Source organism: Rhinatrema bivittatum, chromosome 2 (assembly GCF_901001135.1).
Source record: "Rhinatrema bivittatum chromosome 2, aRhiBiv1.1, whole genome shotgun sequence".
NCBI classification, from domain to species: Eukaryota; Metazoa; Chordata; class Amphibia; order Gymnophiona; family Rhinatrematidae; genus Rhinatrema; species Rhinatrema bivittatum.
Genome location: NC_042616.1, coordinates 81290623 through 81317153, shown reverse-complemented (window position 1 = coordinate 81317153; position 26531 = coordinate 81290623). Strand labels below are relative to the sequence as shown.

The 26531-nt window shown below is 46.5% G+C and overlaps 1 protein-coding gene across 1 annotated transcript in view; it reads right to left on the bottom strand.

The window, feature by feature from the left end:
- The window catches only part of DLEC1 (DLEC1 cilia and flagella associated protein), a 778557-nt gene that overhangs the window by 271552 nt on the left and 480474 nt on the right, over positions 1-26531 (bottom strand). The window contains exon 25 of the mRNA XM_029587026.1: positions 16788-16898. Coding sequence (XP_029442886.1) covers positions 16788-16898 — 111 coding nt within the window. The remainder of the gene's footprint in view (positions 1-16787; positions 16899-26531) is intronic.

Genomic DNA, 26531 nt, shown 5'->3' with positions numbered 1-26531 from the left:
GGCAAAACAACCCTTTGGAGTCCATATAGGGAGGCTGAAGTCAGAACTGGAGATCCATCTAAGGGAAGATGGGATGGATAGGCAGGAAGGGAGGCAAGGAACAGCACAGACAAGCCAGCAAGGAGACAGAAGAAGTGAAGACTGACCACAAGATGAAGGCCACATGAAGAACTGGAAGACTAACCACAATGAAGAAGAAGACCAGGAATTGAAAAAACAAAAACCAGGAACGCAGACAGGGACACTGAGGTAACTTGCTCTACATAAAGTAGTGGACCTATTGCCAAGGCAAGGACTGAAGGAAGCAAGGGCCTTTTATAGGCCAGAGCCTATGAGGACATCAGTGGGCACCACAGGGAATTTCCTAACGAGGGTCCTTTAAATCAGGGCATGTCAGGCACATGTGTGCCTAGAGAAGCCCAGAGAGAGAGTACAGGAGCAGCAGCAGTGTTTTGCCACATTGAGGAGCATCCAGCTCAGCCAGGACCACCAGAAGCATCCTGTCATGTTCACAGAAGTGGGTCTGAAGGTAGGAATGGCAGTTTGAGTGGTGACCCGTGGACTGGAGATCATAATACACATTATGATCTCCAAGACACAACAGGAGGTCTGATGGAGACTTCCGATGAAGCAGATCCTGCATAAAACATACAACTAAAGGCTATACAATAATATGTGCCAATTGCCTAAGATTTACCTTAACCAAGTTGGTCTTAAGAACAACATCAGGAAGATGTAGAATGTAGTCAATCAGTTTTTGTGTTGAGCAGGGGAAGGGGTCTAATGCTCTTTGCTCAGACTGCATGATAAACCTCCTCCACTTTAATCTGTAGGACTTTCTGGTGGAAGGATTTCTGGAAGCTAAAAGAACATGAGACACATCTTCAGAAAGGTCAAGAGGTTGCACTGTCAGTCTCTCAACATCCAGTGGTGAGCAAAAGGGCCTGGAGATTGGAATGACACAACTTCCCTTGATCCTGAGTGGTGAGATCTGAAGAAGTCCTCAGTCTCATTGGTTTCCAAATGGACAACTTCCGAAAGAGGAGAAACCAAATCGGTCTTGGTCAGTGGGGGCCTATGAGGAACATAGCCCCTTTTTCTTCCCTGAACTTCAACAAAGTCTTCACGATCGGTGGAACTACAGGATACACATACAGAAATCGCTGGCCCCAACGGAGGGTGAAGGCTATCTTGCCATGTGCCATATAAGTAAAACAGAAGACAGGGAACTTTCTGTTTTGGGGAGCCATAAACAGATCCACCTCTGGGATACTCCACAGGCAGAAAATCCGAATAGCTACCCCCTGATCCAGGGATCATTCATGGGGTCCAAAGGACAGACTCAGTCTGTCTGCCACCCCGTTCTCCAGATAGACCAGATATGCAGCCTTGAGCATTATCCCCTGAGAGATTGCCCAGGCCCACAGCTAGACTGCTTCGTGACACAGGAAGTAGTATCCTGTATCTCACTGCTTGTTGATGTAATACATCGCCACTTGGTTGTCCATTTGGATCTGTATGATTTTGTTGGACAACTGATCTCTGAAAGTCCTCAGAGTGTACTGAATCGCCCAGAACTCTAGGAAGTTTATCTGGTACTGATGTTCTCAAGTGAAGCAGGACCCCTGGATGCAAAGCCCATATACATGAGCTCCCCAGTGCAGGTGGGATGAATCCATGGTTAGGACAATTTGCACTAAAGGAATTTGGAAGTGAACCCCATGCAACAAATAGGAATTGTTCTGCCACCAGCACAAAGAGTCCCAGAGCAACAGACTGACTTGGATAGAATCCTGAAGATTCTGAGTGGTTTAAAACCACTGGGACCGGAAGGTTTATTGGGCTCGTTGCACAAATAGACATCCCCTGGTGATAACATGAATGGTTGTGGCCATGCTGATGCTTTCTGATGCTCCTGAATCTCTGCCACAATGACCATCAGGGTAACAGCTCATTGCTGCGGGAGGAAGGCTCTGATGTGAGCCATGTCTAGTAGAGCTCCAATAAATTCCAATTGAGTTGCCGGGCAGAGGTGAGACTTGGGGAAGTTGATAACAAACCCTAGTAACTCCAACATGTGTACGGACTCCTTGCCTCCTGCCTGAGACATGTTCTTGATCAGTTAACCATTCACATAGGGAAATACATTAAATACCAGCCTGTGTAAGTGCAATACCACTGTAATGATCTCGTCCCCTCCGCTCAGCACTCAAGGGGGCCTCGTCAGGGTTTAGGAATCCCTCTCCGCTCCTATTCCCCTTTCTGTCCACCCGTACGGCTCCTGCACACCGCCGCTATGGACTCCTCCATGCCTCCATTCAGAATGCCCGGCCTAACCCCGGCACTCCCAAACAGTACACAGAAAAATCTTGGTCAATAAAGAGTTTAATGTGGTTCTGTAGCATCACCGGCTGCAGCCCATGTAGCAAGGCCTGGTTGTCTTTGCAAGCCTAAGCATCAATCGCTTAGGTTCTCCTTAACCAGCCAAGAATTAATGTAGAGATTACTTACCTGATAATCTCGTTTTCCTTAGTGTATGCAGATGAACTCAAAACAAATGGGTATAGTGTGCTCGTGCTAGCAGTTGGAGATGGATCTGACGTCAGCACGGGTACATATACCCCCGCAGGAAGTGCAGCAATTCAGTAATCTTCCTTGCAAAAGCTTTATGGATATATGTGTAACTGACCGATCGATTAAATTAACAGGATTACCCTGACCGATTGATAGTAGCTGGAGACCGCCAGTGTTCTCAACCGGAAGGCGTCGACACCTGGCCGGGTGGATGCCCTATCATAAGAAAACATGGCTTACCGTGAGTCAGTGAATCCCCATGTATGCCGGCAGCCGGGCGGGATGCTGAGTCCATCTGCATACACTAAGGAAAACGAGATTATCAGGTAAGTAATCTCTACATTTCCTAGCGTGTAGCAGATGGACTCAAAACAAGTGGGATGTACAAAAGCTACTCCCGGACTGGGTGGGAGGCTGCCCGAGGTCCGTTCAGGATTGCCCTCGCAAATGCTGTGTCCTCCCTGGCCTGGATGTCCAGACGGTAGAATCTGGAGAAGGTATGGAGGGAGGACCACGTCGCCGCTTTACATATCTCTGCAGGCGACAGCATCCTAGTTTCTGCCCAAGAGGCCGCTTGCGCTCTGGTAGAGAGAGCCTTGACCCGTAGAGGTGGTGGTTTTCCCGCTTCTACGTAGGCTGCCTTGATAACTTCTTTGATCCAGCGGGTGATGGTTGCCCGTGAGGCCGCTTCCCCTTGCTTCTTCCCGCTGTGAAGGACGAACAGGTGGTACGTCTTTCGTACTGCTTCTGACATTTCCAGGTATCTGGACAGCAGCCTGCCGATGTCGAGATGGCGTAGTATTCGACCTTCTTCCGACTTCTTCAAACCTTCCGTGGTAGGCAAGGATATGGTTTGGTTGAGGTGGAAGTGTGAGACTACTTTGGGTAAGAAGGAAGGAACCGTGTGAAGATGGATAGCCTCTGGAGTGAGTCTGAGAAACGGATCACGGCAGGACAGCGCTTGTAGCTCTGAGATGCGGCGTGCGGAGCATTCGGCCAGCAGGAACACCATCTTCAAGGTTAACAAACGGAGGGACAGGCCTCGAAGTGGTCTGAAGGCGGGTCCCGCTAGGAACTCCAAAACTAGGTTGATGTTCCACAGGGGCACTGGCCACTTCAGTGGCGGGCGAATGTGTTTGACTCCTTTCAGGAAACGTGAAACGTCTGGGTGTGTGGCGATGCTGTTGCCGTCACTCCGGGGACCATAGCAGGATAGTGCTGCCACTTGAACCTTGATGGAGCTGAGGGACAGACCCTTCTGAAGTCCATCTTGCAGGAAATCCAAAATGATAGGGACCTTAGCGGCATGTGGATTGGTGCCGTGAGCTTCGCACCAGGCTTTGAATACTCTCCAGATCCTTATATATGTTAGTGATGTGGAGAACTTGCGTGCTCGGAGGAGTCTATCTATAACCGGCCCCGAGTATCCTCTTTTCTTCAGTCTAGCCCTCTCAATGGCCAGACCGTAAGAGAGAATTGAGCTGGATCCTCGTGGAGGATGGGACCTTGCCGCAGCAGGTCCCTGTGTGGAGGCAGGGGTACTGGATTCCCTGCCAGTAGTCTTCTCATGTCTGCGTACCAGGGTCTTCTTGGACAGTCCAGGGCCACTAGAAGAACTAGGCATCTGTGCAGCTGAATCTTGTGTATAATGGCGCCCAGCAGGGGCCATGGAGGAAAGGCATATAGCAGGATCCCCTGAGGCCATGGCTGTACCAGAGAATCGATCCCCTGGGATAGAGGATCCCGCCTGCGGCTGAAATATCTGGGTACTTGAGCGTTGGACCTGTCCGCTAGTAGGTCCATGCCCGGCGTCCCCCACTGATCCACAATCATCTGGAAAGCTATGGGCGACAGCTGCCATTCCCCCGGACTTAGGCTTTCTCTGCTGAGGAAGTCTGCCGTGGTGTTGTCCTTCCCGGCGATGTGGACGGCGGAGATGTCCTGGAGATTTGCTTCCGCCCAAGTCATCAGGGGGCTATTTCTAGGGATACCTGTCGGCTTCTGGTTCCGCCTTGTCGGTTGATGTATGCCACTGTGGAGCGTTGTCCAACATCACTCTGACCGCTCTGTTTCGAAGTCTGTGGGCAAATCGCAGGCATGCTATCCTGACTGCCCGTGCCTCTAGTCGGTTGATGTTCCACCCCGACTCTTCTCTGTTCCACCGCCCTTGGGCGGTGAGTTCTTCGCAGTGTGCTCCCCATCCGTTCAGGCTGGCATCTGTAGTGAGCAGGGTCCAGGTTGGGGAGGACATTCTTGACCACCGGCTCATGTGGCCGGGCTGCAACCACCACCGTATCTGAATCCGCACTCTGGCTGGTAGAGGTAGGTGTACGGTGTAGTTCTGTGATCGTGGGCTCCACCGAGATAGGAGGGCGCGTCGTAATGGTCTCATATGCGCCCGCGCCCATGGTATCACCTCCAGAGTGGATGCCATAAGGCCTAGGACCTGTAGGTAATCCCAAGCCGTGGGCCGGGTGGCGCTCAGCAGGGCCTGCAGACGATTCCGGAGCTTTGACCTCCTCTTGGATGTCAGACTGACCTTGTCTTCCTGGGTGTCGAATCGGACTCCTAGGTATTCCAGTGACTGAGAAGGCTGTAGGGAACTCTTGTTCAAGTTTACTACCCATCCTAGACTTTCCAGAAGAGCTATAACTCTGTTGGTTGCCTGGTGGCTCTCCTCCGGTGATTTTGCCCTGATCAGCCAATCGTCCAGGTAGGGATAGACGAGGATTCCTTCCTTCTGGAGGGACGCTGCCACTACTACTATGACCTTGGTAAAGGTCCGTGGCGCGGTGGCTAACCCGAAGGGTAAAGCTCGGAACTGGAAGTGCTGGTTCAGGACTTTGAAGCGTTAAGTAGCGCTGGTGATCCCGATGGATTGGGATATGCAAGTAGGCTTCCGACAGATCTAGGGATGTGAGAAACTCCCCTGGCTGTACTGAATTTTTGACAGTCCGCAGAGTTTCCATGCGAAAGCTGGGGACCCGTAGGTGTCGGTTGACTGACTTGAGGTCCAGGACGGGCCTGGAAGTGCCCTCCTTCTTGGGCACTATAAAATAAATGGAATAATGCCCAGAATTTATCTCCTCTGCAGGCACTGGGATTATGGCTTTTAGGGACAGGAGCCTCCGCAAGGTAACTTCTAGTGCCGTCCTCTTGAGGGGTGAACAAGGAGATTCCACAAACTTGTCCGGCGGGAGCCGAAGATGATGGCGAGGACCCACTGGTCTGAGGTGATCTCGACCCACCTGCGGTAGAAGAGGGTTAGCCTGCCCCCTATGGCCGCTACCCCCGGATGGGTCGGCTGATTGTCATTGCGGGGTACGGCCGGGACCCGAACCCAGGCCGGTTCCCCTCTTGTTGTGCTTTGTCCGAAAGGACTGGTTCCTGGCCTGCGGATGAGGTGCTTGGTAGCGAGTCATGTAAGGTTTGAAGCGCTGAGAGTTTCTACCTCTGGATGGTCTAGGAAAAGGGAGCTGGCTCCTCCTTGACCTGTCTTCTGGTAGATGGGGCAATGGAGAGGCGCCCCATTTATTGGCCAGTTTCTCAAGGTCGCTGCCGAACAGGAGGGATCCCTTAATGGGGCATTTTCGTGAGACGTGTCTTGGAAGAGGAGTCGGCCGATCAATTACGTAGCCAGAGCTGTCTCCTGGCTGCCACTGAGGATGACACTCCCTTGGCTGCCATACGGACTAGGTCGGAGGCTGCATCAGTGAGGAACAAGAGAGATGATTCCATCTCTTCTCCCGGGGTGTTGTTCCTAGCCTGTGATAAAGAGGAACGCGTCACCATGGTGCAGCAGGTCGCAATTCGTAGGGACATGGCTGCCACCTCAAAGGCTTGTTTCAGAATGGCGTCCATGTGCCGGTCATGTGTATCCTTGAGGGCCGTCCCCCCTTCCACCGGAATGGTGGTGCGCTTCACAATTGTGCTAACTATGGCGTCTACCTGGGTGCACGTCAGCAGCTCCTTGGTTGCCGGGTCTAAGGGGTACATGCCAGCCAAGGCCCGACCCCCTTTGAATGAGGCCTCCGGTGCATTCCATTCCAGATCGATTAGTTGTTGTGCTGCTTGTAGGAGGGGAAAATGGTGAGTCGTTTGGCGCAGGCCCTCTAAACAGGGGGTTCATTCTAGGTTCCCCTAGGGCGTCATGGCCCGGGAGAGCCAGTTCCGACAGGCACTGAGCGATCAGGCCTGGGAGATCCTCTTTCAGAAAGAAGCGCCTCATGGTCCGATATGGTTCAATCCCCGAGGGAAGTTCTCCCTCCTCGGGGGGTTCGTCGTCTTAGGGCAATCTGAATCCCCATAAGTGGGGGTTCCGGGCGGCGAGTGGCCGTGCCTAGGCCTTGAGGGTCCAGGGGCCGGGTCATCCGGTACGTATGGACCCTTTCAGGGAGCAGCCTGCATTGTGACAAAGGCATGAATCCCCTTGAATAATTCCACCCAGGAGAGCGAAGCAGGATCTGGCCTTAGGGGCACCAGGTCCCTCGGGTTCCCTTGGCTGCTCACTGCTGCCTGCTGGGTCCGGGGTGTTCCCTGAAGAACTGGCAAGTACGCTGGGCTGTGACGGGCCCTGGCCTGGAACTCCCAGGGCCTCTTCACATTGGGCACATAGGGAGTCTGCTTCCTCGCTCTGTGTGGCTCTGATGTTGCATGCAGAGGCTTATGCCTGATTCTGGAGATGCCTGCTCTGCTGACGCATGGGCTCTCGTACGCTCCATCTCGTCTGTTAACTCAGCTGGAGTCTGCGCTTTGTAATATGCGCGAAAGATGTGCGCCTACCAATATGCGCCTATCCACATGCACGTATCAACGTGCGCGTAGCAACGTGCGCCTATCCACTGGCGCCTATGAACGGGCGCCTATGAACGGGCGCCTATCAACGTGCGCTTAGCAACGGGCGCCTATCAATGTGTGCTTAGCAACGGGTGCCTATCAATGTGTGCTTAGCAACGGGCGCCTATCAACGTGCACGTAGCAACAGGCGCCTATTGCGCAGTGATGAACCAGGGCAGAAGGCGGCGGCAAGCAAGCAGGCAAAATGGCGACCCCCTTGGCGGGTTGCCATGTAGGCAGACTCTGCTACTCCTCGCTTCCTCGGAGACCACAAGTAAAGATGTACGCCTTACCTTGTCTTCGGCGCTTCCCGGCTGCGACCCGGGCGGTCTCCGGCTGCGGGGGGAGAGGGTGATTACCGTCATCGCCGCGCTCGAGGAGGTGCACCCGCTGCCTCTAGGCCACGCCCGAACTCGTCTCGCTCGGGGGCCAAGTCCACGCCGGGACCGAGGCTGCCTCTATGCCGCGCCTGAGCCCTTCACACTCGGGGGCTAGGTCCCTGCCGCGAGTCGGCCACCGGACCGAGGATCTTACCTCCAAGGGACCACGGAAATCGCCTTGGGAAACTCAACTGGGGGAGGGAATGTGGGGCTCGTCTTCAGGTAGGTTTCTTCTATGAATTTAGTCGTTAGAATTTGGAAAAATGCTCAGTGAGCGTGAGGTAGCTCCAAACTGCTTTGGAGACCGAAATTACTGAATTGCTGCACTTCCTACGGGGGTATATGTACCCGTGCTGACGTCAGATCCGTCTCCAACTGCTAGCACGAGCACACTATACCCACTTGTTTTGAGTCCATCTGCTACACGCTAGGAAAACTGCATTTAAAGCAACATTTCCCTTCCAACATTTCTGAAACATCCCTTTTACAAACACAGTATTTGACCATCCCCCAACCTCCTGGTTATTCCACCTCCATAGAGGAACAGCTGGACTTTCCTCTCCCCAGCTTACCTCCATCTCCTCCTCTGACTCTGAATAGCTGGGCTTTTGTGGCCAACGCCACCACGCTGGCACGCCCTCTTCCTCTAGTTCCATGGACTCTGCTGAGTCATAGTCATCAGCCCCTGTTTCCCCCACCTGTTCCTGCTCACTCTCTGGCCAGGGGACAGGTGCCGGTTCAGGGAACCTGGGAACTGTAGTTCCTGCTGCCCTCCTGTTCGCCCTCTGGTGTCTAGGTTTGGTACTACCTGCGGCTGTTTTCCTATATCCAAGCTGTTTCTGCCCCGGGTCAAGTTGTACTGCATCACCCCCCCCCCCTTCTAAAAACCCTGGAACTCCTCGCCCGAGTTCCAGTCTTCTCCCCTAACCTGGAAAGGAAGTCGGCGTTAACATGATCCCTGCCAGCTCTATGTCTAACCTCGAAGCGATATGTTTGGAGGGTAAGATACCATCAGGTTAAGCGGGCATTGGACTATTTCATAACGTGCAACCACTTCAGTGGTGCATGGTCTGTCACCAACACAAAGGGGCGTCTCGCGAGGTAGTATTTCAGTGATTCTATAGCCTACTTAACTGCCAAACATTCTTTTTCGATAGTTGCATATTTTTCTTCGTGTTGGTAGAGCCGCCGGCTAAGGAATAGGACCGGATGTTCCTCCCCTATGTCCACTTGGGAGAGAACTGCTCCCAACCCACTCCCCGAGGCATCTGTCTGTAGCAGGAAAGGTAGCGTGAAGTCAACCGCCTTTAACATGGGATCTTAGCACAAAGCCTGTTTAAGCCTTTCAAACCTCCCTACCTCCAGCGTTCCCCACCGCAACTTGTTAGGGGTCCCTTTCCTTAACATATCATTCAACGGGGTGGCCAGATCCGCAAAGTGTGGTATAAACCGTCTGTAGTATCCAATTAAACCTAAAAAGGCTAGGAGATGCTACTGGGTCTCAGGCCGAGGATACTCTCTGATGCACTTAACCTTATCCAGTAATGGCTTCACCACCCCTCTACCCACCAGATGTCCTAGGTATTTAACCTCCCGTTGGGCAATCCGACACTTAGCTGGATTGGCAGTCAACCCGGCGCCCCTTAGGGATTTCAGTACTGCTCTTACTCTTGTCAGATGGGATTCCCAGTCCGTGGAGTAGATAATAACGTCGTCCATGTAGGCCGCCATATACCTTATATGGGGACGTAGCACCATGTTCAGGAGGCGTTGACAAGTAGCCGCAGCTCCCTGTAGCCCAAAAGGCATGCACATGAATTGGAATAACCCCGCTGGGGAAGCAAATGCTGTTTTCTCTCGAGATGACCTTCCCAAGGGAATCTGCCAATACCCCTTGGTCAGGTCCAGTGTGGTTAAATACTGGGCCCGGCCTAGCCTCTCTACTAATTCTTCAACCCGCGGCATGGGGTAGTCATCGAAAGTAGAGATAGCGTTAAGCAATCTGAAATCTATACAAAAACATAGGGTTCTGTAAGAATACCCAGCGCTGAATTACACCTAGTGGATTGATAGCACTATGAAACACTATGATAACTAAACTTACCAGAGAATTAGCCAGCACAGATGACATAATTCCTGAGAAAACGAAACTAACTTGGTCTTATTCTCTGCTACTGATAACAAGAGGCTGCTGCCCATAGTAAGAGCACGCACACACATGCTAAAATTTATTGATTGGCTATTAAAGGTAATGGGTATGGATTATGCAGATATCTGGTATTGGCGGACCCAAACCCTTATAAGGCTGAGCACGCACATCAGATCTTTGAGCAAGCTTAGAATTATTTTCCACTTGTTTTGTGTTGCTTCTCCATGGAGGAACTAACGCTTTCCTCCATTAATAAACCTTTTAAACTATTTGAAGCTGGTATTAATTGCGTTAATTAGTCAGAGGTTACCACTTTTAACATCTGGTGCCCCGTGTGAGGCTCCTTGAGGAGGGATTTCGCGACCCCCTGCTCGGGAATCTCCAGTCCTCATAGGTAGGCGGCGGCCACCTTTCGCTGCCGACTTTCACTCAGCGATGGTGTATCGGTCAGCTGCACAAGAAGTGCTCAGTTGGGTCATGGCAGAGAGCTCTGGCTCCTTATTTACTGCATTCGCAGCGGACGCCCAATGATCAGTTTTTTTGCTTCTTCCTTCAAATACAGGACGCTGTTTTCCAAGGGGAAGCCCCTCGGTTATTTGGTATGTATGAGATTCAATTTTCAGTTTAAGTTTTAAAGTGTTGATTTGATTTGATGTTCAAGTTTTTGCCTGAGTTTTTTTTCAGTCATGGGATTGCCTTCTGTTTTAAAAACTGATAATGGCCCCCGCTTACAGCAGCCATTCCTTCACTGAATTTTGTCAACTATGGAACATCAAACACATATTTGGCATCCCTTACAACTCCACTCACTGACAAGCTATCGTGGAGCGAGCCAACCTCACCCTTAAGACAGCCCTTGACAAACACAAACAAAAAGCAGGAAATGCCCCTAGTACTGTTTACCTTAAATCATTTAAATATATCACATTCCATTCAGGCCACAGCTGTAGACAATCATTTTGGGAACAGGATTAGCAATCCACAACCATCAGTTTTGTATAGAATGTTACCTAACCCTGTTTGGCATGGCCCTGTCCCCTTGTTAACATGGGTATGAGGATATTTATTTATTTATTTATTTGATGAGTTTTATATACCGTTATTCGGTTGAGCCATCATAACGGTTTACAAAAGTGTACAATACCTTGTAACTGAGCATTAGTAAGAACAGTAAACAGATTCTTAACAAATGTGTAGAAAAATATAGACATTTGAACCATTGAACAGTCTTAGCAAATGGATATCAGGTCTAGGAAGAGATAAAAGGGTAGGGGGGAGGGGAAGTAGGAAAAGGGGAGAGGGATGAGATAAGGGATAGGTAAATGTGGGTTCAGTTGAAAGTATGATTAGATGGTTGAGAGTCAGTGAGGAACCTGCGGAACAATATTGTTTTTAAGTCCTTTTTGAATGTTCTTAGGTCGTGTTGCATTCGTAAGAATTTAGGTAGGGTGTTCCACATTTTGGGTGAGGCAATTGAGAAGGCTCTTTCTCTTGTGATAGCTAGATGTGCCTCCTTGATAGGAGGAATGTTTAGGTAGCCAGAGTTGTTGGAGCGTAGGTTTCTTGTAGGCTTTTGAGGGATTATGTTTAGTGAGTTGAGACCTTGATTATCATTATTTAGGATTTTGTGGATAATAGTCATTGATTTGTAAGCAATTCGTGCGTTGATGGGTAGCCAATGAAGTGCTGATAGAATTGGTGTGATGTGTTTGTTTCTTTTTGTACCAGTCAGGACTCTGGCAGCTGAATTCTGTAATATTTGTAGTGGTTTGAGAGCTGAGAGAGGTAATCCAATTAGTAAGGAGTTGCAGTAGTCAAAGGTGGAGAAGATAAGGAGTTGGAGTACAGTTCTGAAATCATGGGGGTTGAGGAATGGTTTTAGGTGTCTTAGGGTAAGGAGTCTGTGGTAACCTTCCTTGGTTTTGTTTGTGATGTGGTTCTTGTAAGAGAGCTCATTGTCAGTGGTAGTTCCAAGGTTTCTGGTATAAATTGTAGGGAGTATAGTTATGGAATGTTTGCCAGGAATTGTCAGAGGTGTCAGAGATGGATTAGATTTTTTGTCCATGAGTAATATTTCGGTTTTGTCAAAGTTGATTATGAGTTTGAAGGAGTTTAGTTGGTTTTTGATTGAGATAAGTAGTTCAGAGGTTTTCTTGTATGTGTCATCAATTGAGTTATGTATGGGAATAAGGAGCTGAATGTCGTCAGCATAGAGGAAGTGTGTAATCTTGTGTTCATTTAGTAGATGGCAGATGGGGAGGAGGTAAATGTTGAAAAGGGTGGCTGATAGAGCTGATCCTTGGGGGACACCGGTGTTGAGCTTGATTGATTTTGATAGGTTGCTATTGACTGAGACTTGGTAAGTCCGGTCAGATAGGTAGGACGAAAACCAACGAAGAGTATTGCCCGTTAAACCAATCTGGGATAGTTGTTCTAATAGTAGTTTGTGGTTCACTGTGTCAAAGGCAGCTGACAGGTCGAGAAGAATGAGTAGGAATTTTTCTTGTTTGTCAAAGCCTCTTAATATAATGTCGTTTAAAGAGATGAGGAGCGATTCTGTGTTTAGGTTTTTTCTAAAACCGTATTGGGATGGAGAGAGGATGTTGTTTGTCTCCAGGTAGTCGTCTAGTTGAGTGTGAACAACTTTTTCAATAGTTTTTGCTAGGAAAGATAGATTTGAAATAGGACGGTAGTTGTTAAGGTTTTCAGGATCAAGGTTGTTTTTCTTAAGTATTGGTTTGACGATGGCGGATTTGAGGCATTTGGGGTAGTTGCCTTCTTTCAGTGAAAGGTTGACAATTTTGGTGATAGTTTTTGATATGGTAGGTTCGATTGATTTGAGGGTTGTTATCGGGATGGCATCGAGTGGGTGGCTGGCTGGGTTCATTTTTTTTATTATTGATTGAGTTTCAATGGTAGAGGTAGTATCAAAGTTTGACCATGATGAAGTTGTTTTGTTGTTGAGGTTGGTGTCTTGGATGTTATTGGTTAATTTGGATTGGATTAGAAGAGAAATTTTGTCATTAAAGAAATCAGCAAAATCATTGCTTCCATGTTTGGTGCATGATGGTTCTTTGGTGGTTTTGGTAAGTTTCTGAATTATTGTGAATAACATTCTAGGATTATGGTGATAGTTGGAGATTTTTTTGGAGAAGAATTCCTTTTTAGCGTTATTGATGATATTTTTATATTGATATGCTACTGTGCTTGCTCTCTCAGGTCCAGTCTGGGTTCCGAGTCATTGTGCTAAGCCGTAGAGAGATGGCGTGGCACCAAGGACTGCAGAATCTGATTCCAAACTTCTCCCTGAGTCTTCACAACCCCCAATCCACACAGCTCCTGGAACAGCAGGGACTTGGAAAAAAAAACTCCAGAGAACTTTTTGCTTGCTGCATTTTCTTGCTTGAACGCCAATTCATTGACAATTGTGATGTGCATCTTCTTATTCTGCATTCTCCCTCCTGCCATGGCGATGTCTGAACAAGAACTATTGGCAATCCAATATGTACATTACCGATGCACAGACTTTATCACAACTATTGAACCAAACAGATTGCTGGGTTTGCATGCAGATGCCAACCCATTCCAGAGAAGGACTATTGATGCATGCAGTTCTTTTTAACCTATCAGGATGGACTACTTACCCGTGGACTTACAGAGGGGTCTTTATAAATTCACCAGTCAAATACTCAGTAATGCATTTGGATAGTAGGGTACAAGAGAACGCTGTTTTTTGTTGGAATATAATAATGACAGTATCACAGGACTCCGGATAGGGAAATACTCATATTGCAATCAAACATTCATTCTGCACCACATCATGTCTAGAAAATACTCCTTCCTTAATGCAACCATCACTGAACACATGCACAATTTCAAAACATCTCCTGGCTCTAGGTCTCAGAAAGACTATTCTCATTCTATTACTTTATATTGTTATTTTAATATTTATTTATTATTTATTTATTTAACATTTTTTATATCCCGAGGTTCTGGTAACAATGTTATCAATCACTTCGGTTTACATTTAACTTTGGGATGACATAACATGAATGTCTTACATAGAACAAGGCAGTGAGAACTGGGAGAGAATTAAATAAATTAACATTAAAATTGCATAGAACATTATGAGAGACAACAATTTAAATCACTGAAAAATATATTAAATTACGTTGAATTGCATAGAACATTAAGAGAAAATAACATTTTAACTTACTGGAATCTAGCATAATGAAATCTAACCTTCTAGTGATTAGGATCGGTCATGTAACATGTAGTCTGTCTTAGGCAGGAGAAGATTGAATTTGTTTCTGGGGTTATAATGTAGTATAGTGGGACACATGGTGTGTAGAACCAGACTGGATATTGTTAGTGAAGACGATTCAGGCGTGTGCTTGGGTGAAAAGCCAGGTTTTGAGTCTTTTTTTTGAAGTTTATTGGGCATTGTTCAAGCCTAAGGTCTGAAGGGAGAGAGTTCTATTGTTTGGGGCCGGCTGTGGAGAAGGCTCTCTTGTTTGAGGATATTTTGATTGAGGGGGCTTTTAGCGAGCCTTTTTGTGCTGATCTCAATGGGCATGATGATGAATGTAGCTGCAGTGGGATCCTGAGATCGAGGTGTGAGGTATTGTAGATAGCTTTGTGTATGGTTACTAGAGCTTTGTAGAGTATTCTATATTTTATAGGAAGCCAATGGAGATTCTTTAGGATTGGAGTGATGTGGTCCCTTTTTTTTGCTTTAGTTAGGATCCTCGCAGTGGCATTTTGTAGCAATTGTAAAGGTCTTAGAGAGATAGCTGGGAGACCGAGTAAAAGAGAATTGCAGTAATCCATTTTAGAGAATATGATTGCTTGCAAAACTGATCTGAAATCCTGGGGGTGGAGTAGGGGTCTGAGTCTTTTTAGGACTTGAAGTTTGAAGAAACATTCTTTCACTGTGTTGTTAATAAAGCTTTTGATATGTTGCTGTTGCTGTATTCATTGCTTACCCAATTTTGCTAACATACTTTTACCTAATTCACTACGTAAGGATTTCCTTTGAATTTTAAAGGAAAAGGTGAGATGTAGGTGCCCACCCTTTTAAGCCTTGGAGTGTTCTTGACATTCTTGATGTTGCTCTGCTCCCCTCTCAGTGACTTGGAGGAGCTCCTGACACCCTTTTGACCCTTTACAGTATTTTATGCTATTCATATCACTTTTGGTGCTACTTTGCTACAGTCTTGCTGCCTTGGAGTTCTCTTCCCCCTTCCAATGTTATCTACCTATAAGTTTCATTAGAATTGATTAGAAAACCCCAGTTTTGAAGTTCAAAATAGGTTGCTTGCTTCCCCCACTTATTTTAATGGGAAACGAATAAGCAAATGAAACACATTTTTTTTGTGGTTTGAAATTAATGAAACAAATGGAGGTGACCTACAAAACGAATAAAGACATAGAAACAACAATTTTACCTTTGCACATGCCTAGCCTCTAACCTAGAGTTAGGGAAAACACATCCTCCTGTAATACCAGTATGGTCATCCTCCTGCGAAGTCCCTAGTGGACTCCTGGAAGGGGCCCAAAACTGAGTTAGCAGACACATAAAACCCAGAGGTACAATTGATCATATCAGATTCGAAGCCTCCAAATGAAGTCTGCAATTGAGGAGGCAAGAAGAAGATAAGGATGCCAGTATGGAGGAAGGCAAGTGTAATGAATCATCTTCAGGTCTCCTCAAAGATTGTTGCAGCTTTAAATGTGTTGCATGCATCAATGGAGCTGGGGACCAGTATGCCAGGATGCAGAGGCTCGATGGAATAACCCTGTTCCTATAATTGGAAGACCCCCAAGTCCACTAGCTGGACTCAACTGAAGGAGGAAGTACAAGACCTTCACTTGAAGAGCTGCCCATCGAAATTTCTGTGTTCTTCACCAGGTCTAACCAGGCCTCAGCTCACAGCACAGGATGCTTGCCTGCCATATGCTGCCAGGCAGAACCTATATAGGCTAACATCAGCAAGTGTGTTAGTCTCTGTCTCCAGCTAAGGCAGAAACCCATGCATCTGGACTGGTCAGGCTGAAGGACTAGAAATGTTGTAATCAAACTTTTCTTTCTTTATAAGCTGAAGAACTATAGAAGTTCTATCGCAGTGAAATGTTTCCTTCTCTAAGATAAGTGATCCATTTAATTAGAAACAATTGGGTTGTCTTATTAGAGTTTTTCATTGGTAAAATAAAAAAAATGCACATTTCTTTCTGAAGAAGCTTCTAAAAATGAAAAAAGATTTGTTCAAATGGTAAGTAAAAGATCATTTTCACTTTTTTGGTATCACTTTTTAGTTGACAGTTTTTGAATTCACCATGTTTTTCCAAGTGTCTTTATGAGTGTGATATGATTAAAAAATATACCTCAAATTCCATTTGAAAAAGTTCTGGGATAGTTGGCCTATAAATGAGCATTCTTTTCACTTGCATATGAGTGTGGTGTCACTTGTCTCTGCTAGTTATTTATATGTTTGTTATTGGGTTTTTTTTAAATAATTTCCTGGATTCTATTTTAGGTATAGTTTGCAAATTAGTCCATCAGAAACAAAATAATCTATTATCTTTCACTACTTCTTGATATTACATACTGGCTGAAGAAGAAGCAGAAATATTTCTTCACAGAAATGGTGCTAAATACAAGAACCAGCCTCTTCATGGAGGAGGTAGAAGCCTAAACAGCAAAACAATACAAGAAAGCAAGCATGGGATAAACACAGAGGATCCCTAGATGTGAGAATGTGTGGAAAAAGCCTGATATTGGGTATGTTGTGTGGCAATGCATTAGCAATAGGCAGACTAGATGGACATTGTGATCTTCTGTAACTTACCAGAGTATATGTTGTCAGCTCTATAATCAACTTAACCTCTTCATTTGGACCCAAAGTTCCATGTGCTGAGGAGATGATAACTGAGCAATTAGTAGAATGACTCCCACTAAGCTGTAAATTTATAGAAGCAAAAAGCACTTGAAAAAACTGTTACACAAAAATATCTAAAAAAAAAAAAATTGACATACTGCATACTAAAAAAAAATTCTCCACTGCTTGAAAAAAAAAACAAAACACTAGTTACACTAATACAGGGTGTGTAACCCCAGTTTTCAATGGCTGCAAACTAGCCTGGATTTTTAGGGTAAACATAATATGCAAATTAATATGTTTCTTAGACCAAATGTATGTAAATATATTATGAAGAAATTATTACTTACCTGATAATTTTCTTTCCTTTAGTAAAGGCAGGTCAATCCCAATGAGTGGGTTATGCACCTCTGCCAGCAGATGGAGACAGAGCAAAAGCTGTCTCATGGCTAAATAGTCCCATCCCGATATCAGCCTACCAGTATTCACTGGAAAAGCCAAACTGTGAACAAAACTGATTACACTTGAACATTATTATCAACAGCCAACCCTTCATGTTTCTCAACAAACAGGAACACTCAGCTTAGCCAAAAGAAGAAACATATCTAGCAAACTCTGGGCTAGAGAAGCCACTTATCAGTTTTCAACGACTCGCAGGAAACATACTCTGAATAGCTCACCCGAAGAAAGGCTAACCACAATTCAAACATTGTAAGCCAAGGGCAGGTGTGGGATTGACCTGCCCTTACTAAAGGAAAGGAAATATCAGGCAAGTAGTAATTTCTTCTTCCTTAGCGTGCGGGCAGGTCAATCCCGGGATGTACCAAAGCTAATCTTGAAAAGGGCAGGAGGCTGCTGGTAATCCAGTCAATACCGCCCCCGCAAACACGGCGTCCTCCCTAGCCCTAACATCCGAACAGTAATACATGGAGAAGGTGTACAAAGATGACCATGTCACCGTTCGGCAAATTTCAGCAGGTGACAACAAATAAAGCTCCACCCACGATACCGCCTGACCCCTCATGGAATGCAGTCTAATGTATTTCGGTAAGGCAACCTCAGCAGCCACACAGGCTGCTGTAATGACTTTCTTAACCCAGTGGGCAATCGTTGCCCACGTTGCCAGTGCTCTCTGCTTACCTCCATCATGGAACACAAACAGGCAGTCAGACTTCTGAACAGTCTTAATCATGTCCGAGTACCGCAGCAAATGAAGCGAAGTCCAAGGACCACAATAGGAAGAACTCAGCTTCATCTCTGACTCTGTCCAAAGCAGGCAGAGAAATGGACTGATTCAAATGAAAGTCTGAAACCGCTTTGGGCAAAAAGGAGGGCACAGTCCAAAGTTGAACCGCACCTGGAATCATATGGAGAAAAGGCTCATGGCAGGAAAGAGCCTGCAGCTCAGAGATCCGACATGCCGAACAGATTGCTACCAGAAAAACAACTGTCTTCAAGGTAAGCAGCCACAAGGAAAGAGTATTCAGCAATCGAAAAGTTGGACCTGCCAAAAACTCGAGGACCAAGTTAAGGTCCCACAGAAATAATGGAATCCACAACAGGAGGCAAAAATGCTTAACTCCCTGCAGAAAATGGGACACATCCGGATGGGACGACAAAGGCCCTTCATTAATTCTTCCTCTGTAACAAACTAGGGCTGCAACTTAAGCCTTCAAGGTGTTAAGGGCCAAACTCTTATGCAAGCTGTCCTGTAAAAATTCCAGAATCAACAGAATATCCACCTTGAGCATTTGAGTACCTTGCTCAGAACACCAGGCCTCAAAGACCCTCCAAACTCTAACATAGGCTAGAGAAGTATTTATTTATTTATTTGTTTTTATATACCAACGTTCGTATGAATCATCACATCGGTTTACAGTAAATATCAATGCACATTTAAAATACAATGAATTACAAAATTATAATCTTTTTTTTTTTGTTTCAAACGGTTTTTATTATTATAATGCAAACAACATAGTCAAATAAAGAACCAAGACAGTGATCTGGAGAGGTGGCACACTTACCTCCACACAGACCTTGTAAGAACATTGTTCACATTACACAAACTTCAACAGTACCCCTTTCCCCCCCCTCAGCCCCCCCCCCCTCCCCCCGCCATGAAGGATAAATGTCCAAGGTCAGAGTCCATGCACGCGTATCTCGGCAATACATCCAATGTACAAGGCGAACCTGCAAGAGCGGTGGAGTCCACAACAACTTCAGCAATCGTTGATGACCAAACTTCTGGAGCGATGCGATAGTGATTGCAGATAGGGGTCCCAAATCAATAGGAATCTCTTACGGGCACGAGGATCCATGCGGGAGCCCAGTTCCTCCATTCGTAACAAGTGATGCAACTGGTTACGCCAAGTCCAAAAAGAGGGGGGACCCGCATCCCGCCAGTACAATAAGATAACCTTCTTCCTCACCAAGCAAGCCTTGTGTATAAAATAACGGGGATCCTGCTTCAAGGATACCCGTGGGAAATGCCCAAAAAGGAAAAGTAGTGGCGTGATAGGCAATCTAACCCCCAAAAGATCCATTAGATAAGAGGCGACTCGACCCCAGAATCCACGGACCCTGGGGCAAGCCCAAAAGGCGTGAGAGAGATGCCCAATAGCTCCATGACATTTACCACAAATTCCACTCTGGGCCAGCCCCGAGCGGTGAGCCAATTGCGTGGAGACATAAGCCCTCCGCAGGAACTTAAAATGCATCTCTCTGTAGTACATATTAACAGTAATGTGATTAATACGTCCAAAGCTTGCTTGTAATATGGGGATGGTAAGAGCAAATATCCCATCTCTATTCCAACGTTCAAGCAGGACTGCATATGGTTCAATTCTCGTAATACTTTTTAAACACTTGTAATACTGAGACACCGTGGGGCCCTTCTGGACATTAAACCGCAACACCTTATCTAAGGAGGTAAGAACCTCCACCGGGCCCGGGTCCAACGGTAGGGACTGAAAGTAATGCTTAAGTTGAAGGTATGGAAAGACATGTGAATTATTCAACCCAAACCTAGTTCGCAGATCAGCAAAAGAGAGCAACTGACCATCGTCATTGATTACCTGGCCCAGACGAGTAAGGTTCTGCGCCCGCCAATCGTGAAACCCCTTGGTCTGGGAGCCCGGGATAAAGGCACCATTCCCCTGGATAGGCAGCAGGGGCACACACAACCTAGGCATCTGCAACAACTGGGTGACCAGGCGCCACGCAGCTCTTATCGGGGTAACAACTGAAGAATGGAGTAATACGGAAGGGAGCTCCCGGGCGGGCGCCTGTACAACATAAGAAAGAGCAAAAGGCACCGCCACAGCCGACTCCGCGGTAATGTGGACATAGGTAGACTGATCTAGCATCCAGTCCCTGATAATGCGGAGATTGCATGCCAGATTATAAAGTCGCATGTCCGGAACTCCCAATCCTCCCTCCCCCCAGCGCTCCCGAAGATCCCTCAATGATATGCGCGCCTTACCTCCCTGCCATAAAAAAACACGTAAAGCTTTGTCAATGGATCTAATATCCTGACAGCTAAGCCAAAGCGGCAAGTTCTGTAAAAGGAACAGCCACCTTGGTAAGAGGACCATCTTAAATAAATTAAGACGGCCACTGAGGGAGAGAGGCAAGCCTCGCCAAGTGCGGAGTTTATCCAAGGTCACTTGCAGTAAAGGCTTAACATTAGCCACATAAAGGTTAGTGGGCGGAGATGTAAGGGTCACCCCCAAATATCGAAGGGAGCCATCAGCCCACTTTAAAGGAAAATCACCTTGCCAGCCCTCTCTAAGGGTAGCCGGAAAGGCCAATGCCTCAGACTTAGTAGGATTAAGGCGAAGGCCCGCGAAGCCACCAAACTCCGCAAAAAGCTTCAGTAAGGGAGGCAAAGAGCGCTGGGGTCGAGACAAAAAGAGCATCACATCATCAGCAAAAGCTACATATTTAAGAATTTCATGGTGCATGCGAATTCCCCGTATCTGCCCCGTGCCCAGGATTGACAGCAATAGCGGCTCTAGCTGTAAAAGAAAGAGCAATGGTGACAGGGGGCACCCCTGTCTGGTACCACGGGTTATAGAAAACACCTCGGAGTAAGCATTATTGGCTACGATAACAGCGGTGGGCTCATGATATAATAATCGCAGTGCATCTAGGAACCAACCATCAAAGCCCAACTCCTGCAGAATAAAAAAGAGATATCCCCACTCCACACGATCGAAGGCTTTGTCCGCATCAAAGTTGACCAGAAGATACCGTTCCTCCATCATCTGACTCATTTCCATAGCCGCCAAAATCTTTCTAATAGTAGTTAAAGCATGGCGCTTCCGCACAAAGCCCACCTGATTTTCCCCAATCAAGGAAGGAAGCACCTCCGCCAGTCGGTCGGCTAGAATTTTTGCCAATAGCTTCTGGTCAACATTGAGGAGCGAAATGGGCCTATAGGAAGCCACTGAAGTGGCATCTTTCCCCGGCTTAGCTATAAGTGTAATATGAGCTTGATTAACATGGTGGGGATATCGTCCCTGAGCGATTAGGGTGGTAAACGTCTGAGCCAGGACTGGGCTAACCAGATCCACCAGGCTTCTATAAAACTCAGCAGTGAACCCATCGGGTCCAGGCGCTTTAAACCGCTTGGACTGCTGAATCGCCTTATGAATTTCTTCCTGTGTAAGGGGCATATTCAACTGCTCCCTTTGTGCCAAGGTAAGAGTTGGTAGATCCAGCCGGGCACAGAACTGAGTACAGGCCTCAGGATCCCAATCCCCCCTAGTATAAAGGCGAGAGAAAAATGTCTGAAACTGTGTGAGAATTGCTTTAGTATCCGTGTGCAGGTCCCCCGTATCTGAACGGATTACTGGAATGTGTTTGGATGAGCGAGAGGCCTTCACTAAGTTATGGAGCAACCTGCCCGACTTATTACTATATTTATGCATCCGATACTGATAATATAGCAGACTCTTCTTTTCTCTTTGGTGAAGTAAAGTGTTAATTTTCCCCTGTAATACCCGATGGGCCGCCCTGTCCTCCGGGAGGTTAGTACTGGCCAGACGCCGTTTAAGCTTTTGCAACTGAGTGCTTAAAGTAAGAAGGCTCGCATCCATTACTTTCCGTCTACGGGCCACATAGGAGATAATATCGCCGCGGATCACCGCCTTGGCCGTGTACCAGAATAGTACAGGGTTGGATTTATGTTCCTCGTTAAGAGTCGCATAATCCTGCCAGCGTGACCGTAAATATTCTTGGAAGGGAATATCATCCGCCAAAAAATAGGGATATCGCCAGCGCCGTGGGGTGGGAGCAGAAGGGGAGACCTGCACATCCAGCCAAATGGGAGCATGATCGGAGATAAGAATCTCGCCAATACAAGCATCATTAACCTTGGTAAAGTATTTATCACTAATAAAGAAATAGTCTAACCGCGACCACGTCGCGTGAGCACGTGACAGGTGAGTGAAGTCCTTCTCACTCGGGTGTAGGATCCGCCACGCGTCCAGCAAATGCACCGACTGCTCAAGCTGTGTTAAACTAGAGCTAACCACCCGATCCCTTGGGGCACTCGTAGATTTATCAAGGTGCAAGTCTCGAACCGCATTGAAATCTCCCCCCAGAATAATAAAGTCATCAAGATAGGGAAGCAGCAGACCTTGCAGGGCCCGTAAGTACCCCACCGTGTCATTATTGGGAGCATATGCGTTACAAAATATTATTGATACAGCGAAAATTTTTACAACTAAGATCAGATAGCGACCCTGCGGATCCTTCAACTCCCGCAATATGGTGAAAGGTACATGTTTACCAAAAAGTATGGCTACCCCTGCCGATTTAGAAGAAGCCGAGGCATAATACACATCCCCCACCCAGCCTCTACGGAGTTTGGAATGTTCTATATCAGTAAGATGAGTCTCTTGGAGGAATGCCACGTCCACCTGTTTTTTCTTAAGATGATTCAATATTTTGACCGCTTAACAGGCGAATTTATACCACAGACATTCCAGGATATAAACCTGAGGCCACTAACTGACATAACCTTTAAAGAGAACAAACATTGCAATGATTAGACATAGTACAGACACAGGAAGGTTCTCCCAGCTAAAACCTCCCTGTACAAGCAATCCCTTAGGATGACCACCTTGGACCCCCAAAACTACGTGCATGGACCCCACCCCAAACCTCATATGAACATCCCCATATCCCCCTCCCTTCCCCCCTTCCCCCCCTCCGTTCCCTGTATCTACCCACCCCAACATTCGTACAATAAAGGAAGTCACCACCATGCATACAACCACCCACCCCCCCTCACCCGACGCATTCCAGCCTCATCCACGCTGGTATAAACGATTAAGGACCGTGAGGTCCATACATTAACACACACATATTATTAGTATAAGTTTGAGGAACTAATAAACATTGGGGAAGTCCGATTACCGGAGCCGCTGTAACAAGGTCCTAGGCATATATAAAAAAACCACTGCCCAGCACAGCTCCGGTAGCCGCAACAGGAGAAGGAGAAAAATTACTCCCAAAAATATGGTTGAAAAAACCCCAAAGGTAGTCAACTAGGACTCCAAACAATAATGACTAGCCAAGCCGCCGCTCTCAATCAGGGTCTTCACTGGTGTTGGGGGAACTCTGGTGATCCCCGGAGGCCGACGTGCACACGAACTCCTGCGCCTCCGCGAGCTCGGTGAACCACCGGACGCCCCCGCGGGTGACCACTCGGAGCCGAGCCGGATATACCAAGGTGGCACGATATCCTAGGTTGATGAGCTGGGTGCAGACCGGGGCTAAAACGCGGCGCTTCGCTGAGAGGGCAGACGAAAAATCCTGAAACACCATTATCTTCTTACTGTCGTACATCAGCGGTTTACCGGCCCTGGTTGCCTGTAGAATCTCCCCCTTGTGCACAAAATTAAAAATCTTGGCTATTATAATGCATGGTCGGGGATCCGATGCCTTCCTTAGGCCCAGCCGGTGCGCTCTCTCAACTCGCAGGGGCCCGTGCGCTTGTGTAAGGCCCAATTCCTTAGGCAGCCAGCCCTCTAGAAATGTCACCAGCTCCCGATCCGGAATAGACTCCGGGAGCCCCAGGAAGCGCAAGTTGGACCGGCGAGACCTGTTCTCTAGGTCTTCCAGCCGGTCTGCCTGTTTCGCTACCACCTGTTTTAGGGCCGTCACCTCGGCCTCCATGTTATGCGCGCCATCATGCAGATCAGAGACCCTCTGCTCAAGCGACGAAAAGCGAGCCTCACAGCCCGCAAACGCCGCAGCAAGCTCCGTGAGTTTCGTGGATATCCCCTTCAGTTCCGGACCTAACAATTCCGAGATTGCAGTCTTAATTTCAATAATCGCCGCCTTTGTCGGCTGGGGCGGGGTGGCCGGCGCCATATTCGTTTGTACCTCAGAGCCACGCGGCTTATCTTTGTCCTTCTCTTTTTGTTTCAATCGGGCCGCCATTGCACTCGTCTGGTCCGGCTGAGTATCAGGACTAGTTCCCCAAGGGTCCCGCAGTGTGGTTAAGCCAAATTAGCCGTGGATGAGGCTGGATGCAGGAGGGTCGGCGCTGCGAGGGAAAAATCACGGCTTTCCCCTGCACTGCATCACGTGACCTCTTCCAAAATTATAATCTTAAAATCGAAAAATACATAAAATTCTTAATAAACAAACATCTAAAAACTATAAAAATGCATTCAATTCTTTAAAATAACATAAAAAACCAAAATAAATTGCTAAATCCAGAAACTTGAAATATAGAGTTTAAGAAAATGCTTGTTGAAAGAGCCAAGTTTTGACTCCCTTCTTAAATGTTCTAGTGTTAGGTTCAAGTCTTAAGTTTTGAGGTAAAGAGTTCCACAATTGGGGCCCAGTGATAGATAGAGCTCTTTCTCTGACAGAGTTAAGATGTGCTGATTTAGGAGATGGAATCGGTAATGTCCCATTACTTGCTGATCTTGTGGTTCTTTGAGGGGTATGAAAATGTAAGGCAGCCGTGAGCCATTCAACTTTGTCATTATATAGGGTCTTAGGGATTAAAGATAAGGTTTTGAACTGGATACTATGTGTGATTGGAAGCCAATGTAATTAGTTTAAAATAGGGGTTATATGTTCAGTTTTTCTAGTGTAGGTTAGAATTCTGGCAGCTGGGTTCTGCAGAAGTTGGAGCAGTCTGGTAGATGAAGCAGGTAGGCCTAACAGTAAAGCATTGCAGTAGTTGATTTTTGAAAACATGAGTGCTTGAAGAATGGTTCTGAAGTCTTGTTTATGAAGCAGGGGTCGTAATCTTTTTAAAACCATTTTATCTTATCTTATCTTATCTTATATCATCTTATCTTAACCATTTGTATTTATCATTCTGCTAATCCATTCCCCCCCTCTGTTATTCAATTCTGGCTATTGACTTTAATATGACTTTGGTCTTGCCTTTGACAGTTAATTTATTCCTGCGTAATACTTGATTATTAATATTTTATGGTTATTATAGTTAATGATGTTAGCATATTACCATTGAAATCCAATGTTTCTGTAAAGCCTGTTGCTGTTAAATGTTTTACTGTTTAAACTGTTATATGTAAAGCCTGTTGCTAAATTATTGTTTAACTGTAAACCGAGGTGATGTATAACTATACGTACCGCGGTATAAAAGAATCTATAAATAAATAAATAAATAAAAATAAAACATTTAATTTAAAATAGCCATCTTTAATTATACTATTTATCTACCTTTTTAAGTTTAATTTGCTATCAAGCAGGATGCCAAGATCTTTAACTTTGTGTGAGATGGAATACCTATCAGATACTTTCTTTACTTCTACTTCGATTTGTTTATTTAATTTATGGCATATTATTAGAAGCTCCGTTTTGTAAGAATTAAGAGATAAAGCAAAATTTCTTACCTTGTAATAGATGTTATCCCAGGACAGCAGGATGTAGTCCTCACAAATGGGTGACGTCACTGGACGGAGCCCTATCACGGAAAACTTTCAGCCAAAGTTTTGAGAAACCTTTGACTGGCACACTGAGCATGCCCAGCATGCCATGATTCCCTGAGCCACAGGGGTCTCCCTTCAGTCTCATTTGTAGCAATAAATGTGGCAGCCTAAAATCACAGCAGGTTGGATGCAGAAGGAGTTGGGATTATGCTGGAAACAAGTTCTTTAAGACAGATTGTCCGTAGGCTGAATCGTGTCTTCCGTCTTTGTCCAAACAGTAGTGAGCTGCAAAGGTGTGAAGAGAACTCCAAGTTGCAGCTTTACATATGTCCACTATTGGCACTGAACGATAGTGTGCTACTGAAGTTGACATTGCTCTTACTGAATGTGCCTTTACTCGCCCTTGGAGAGGAAGGCCTGCTTTTTCATAGCAGAAGTCTATACTATTTGCTAGCCAATTGGAGAGAGTTTGTTTGCCCACTGCTTTGCCCGGTTTGTTTTTATCAAAAGAAACAAAGAGCTGGGTGGATTTCCTATTGACTGCAGTGCGGTCTAGGTAGTATGCCAGTGCCCGTTTACAGTCTAAGGTGTGCAAAATTCTTTCACCTTGGTGAGAGTGAGGCCTTGGAAAGAATATGGGCAAGACTATGGACTGATTCAAATGGAATTCCGTAACTACCTTAGGAAGGAATTTTGGGTGAATACAGAGTACTATCCGGTCATGTAGGAATTTTGTATAAGGTGAGTATGTGACAAGTGCTTTTAACTCACTAACCCTTCTAGCAGATAT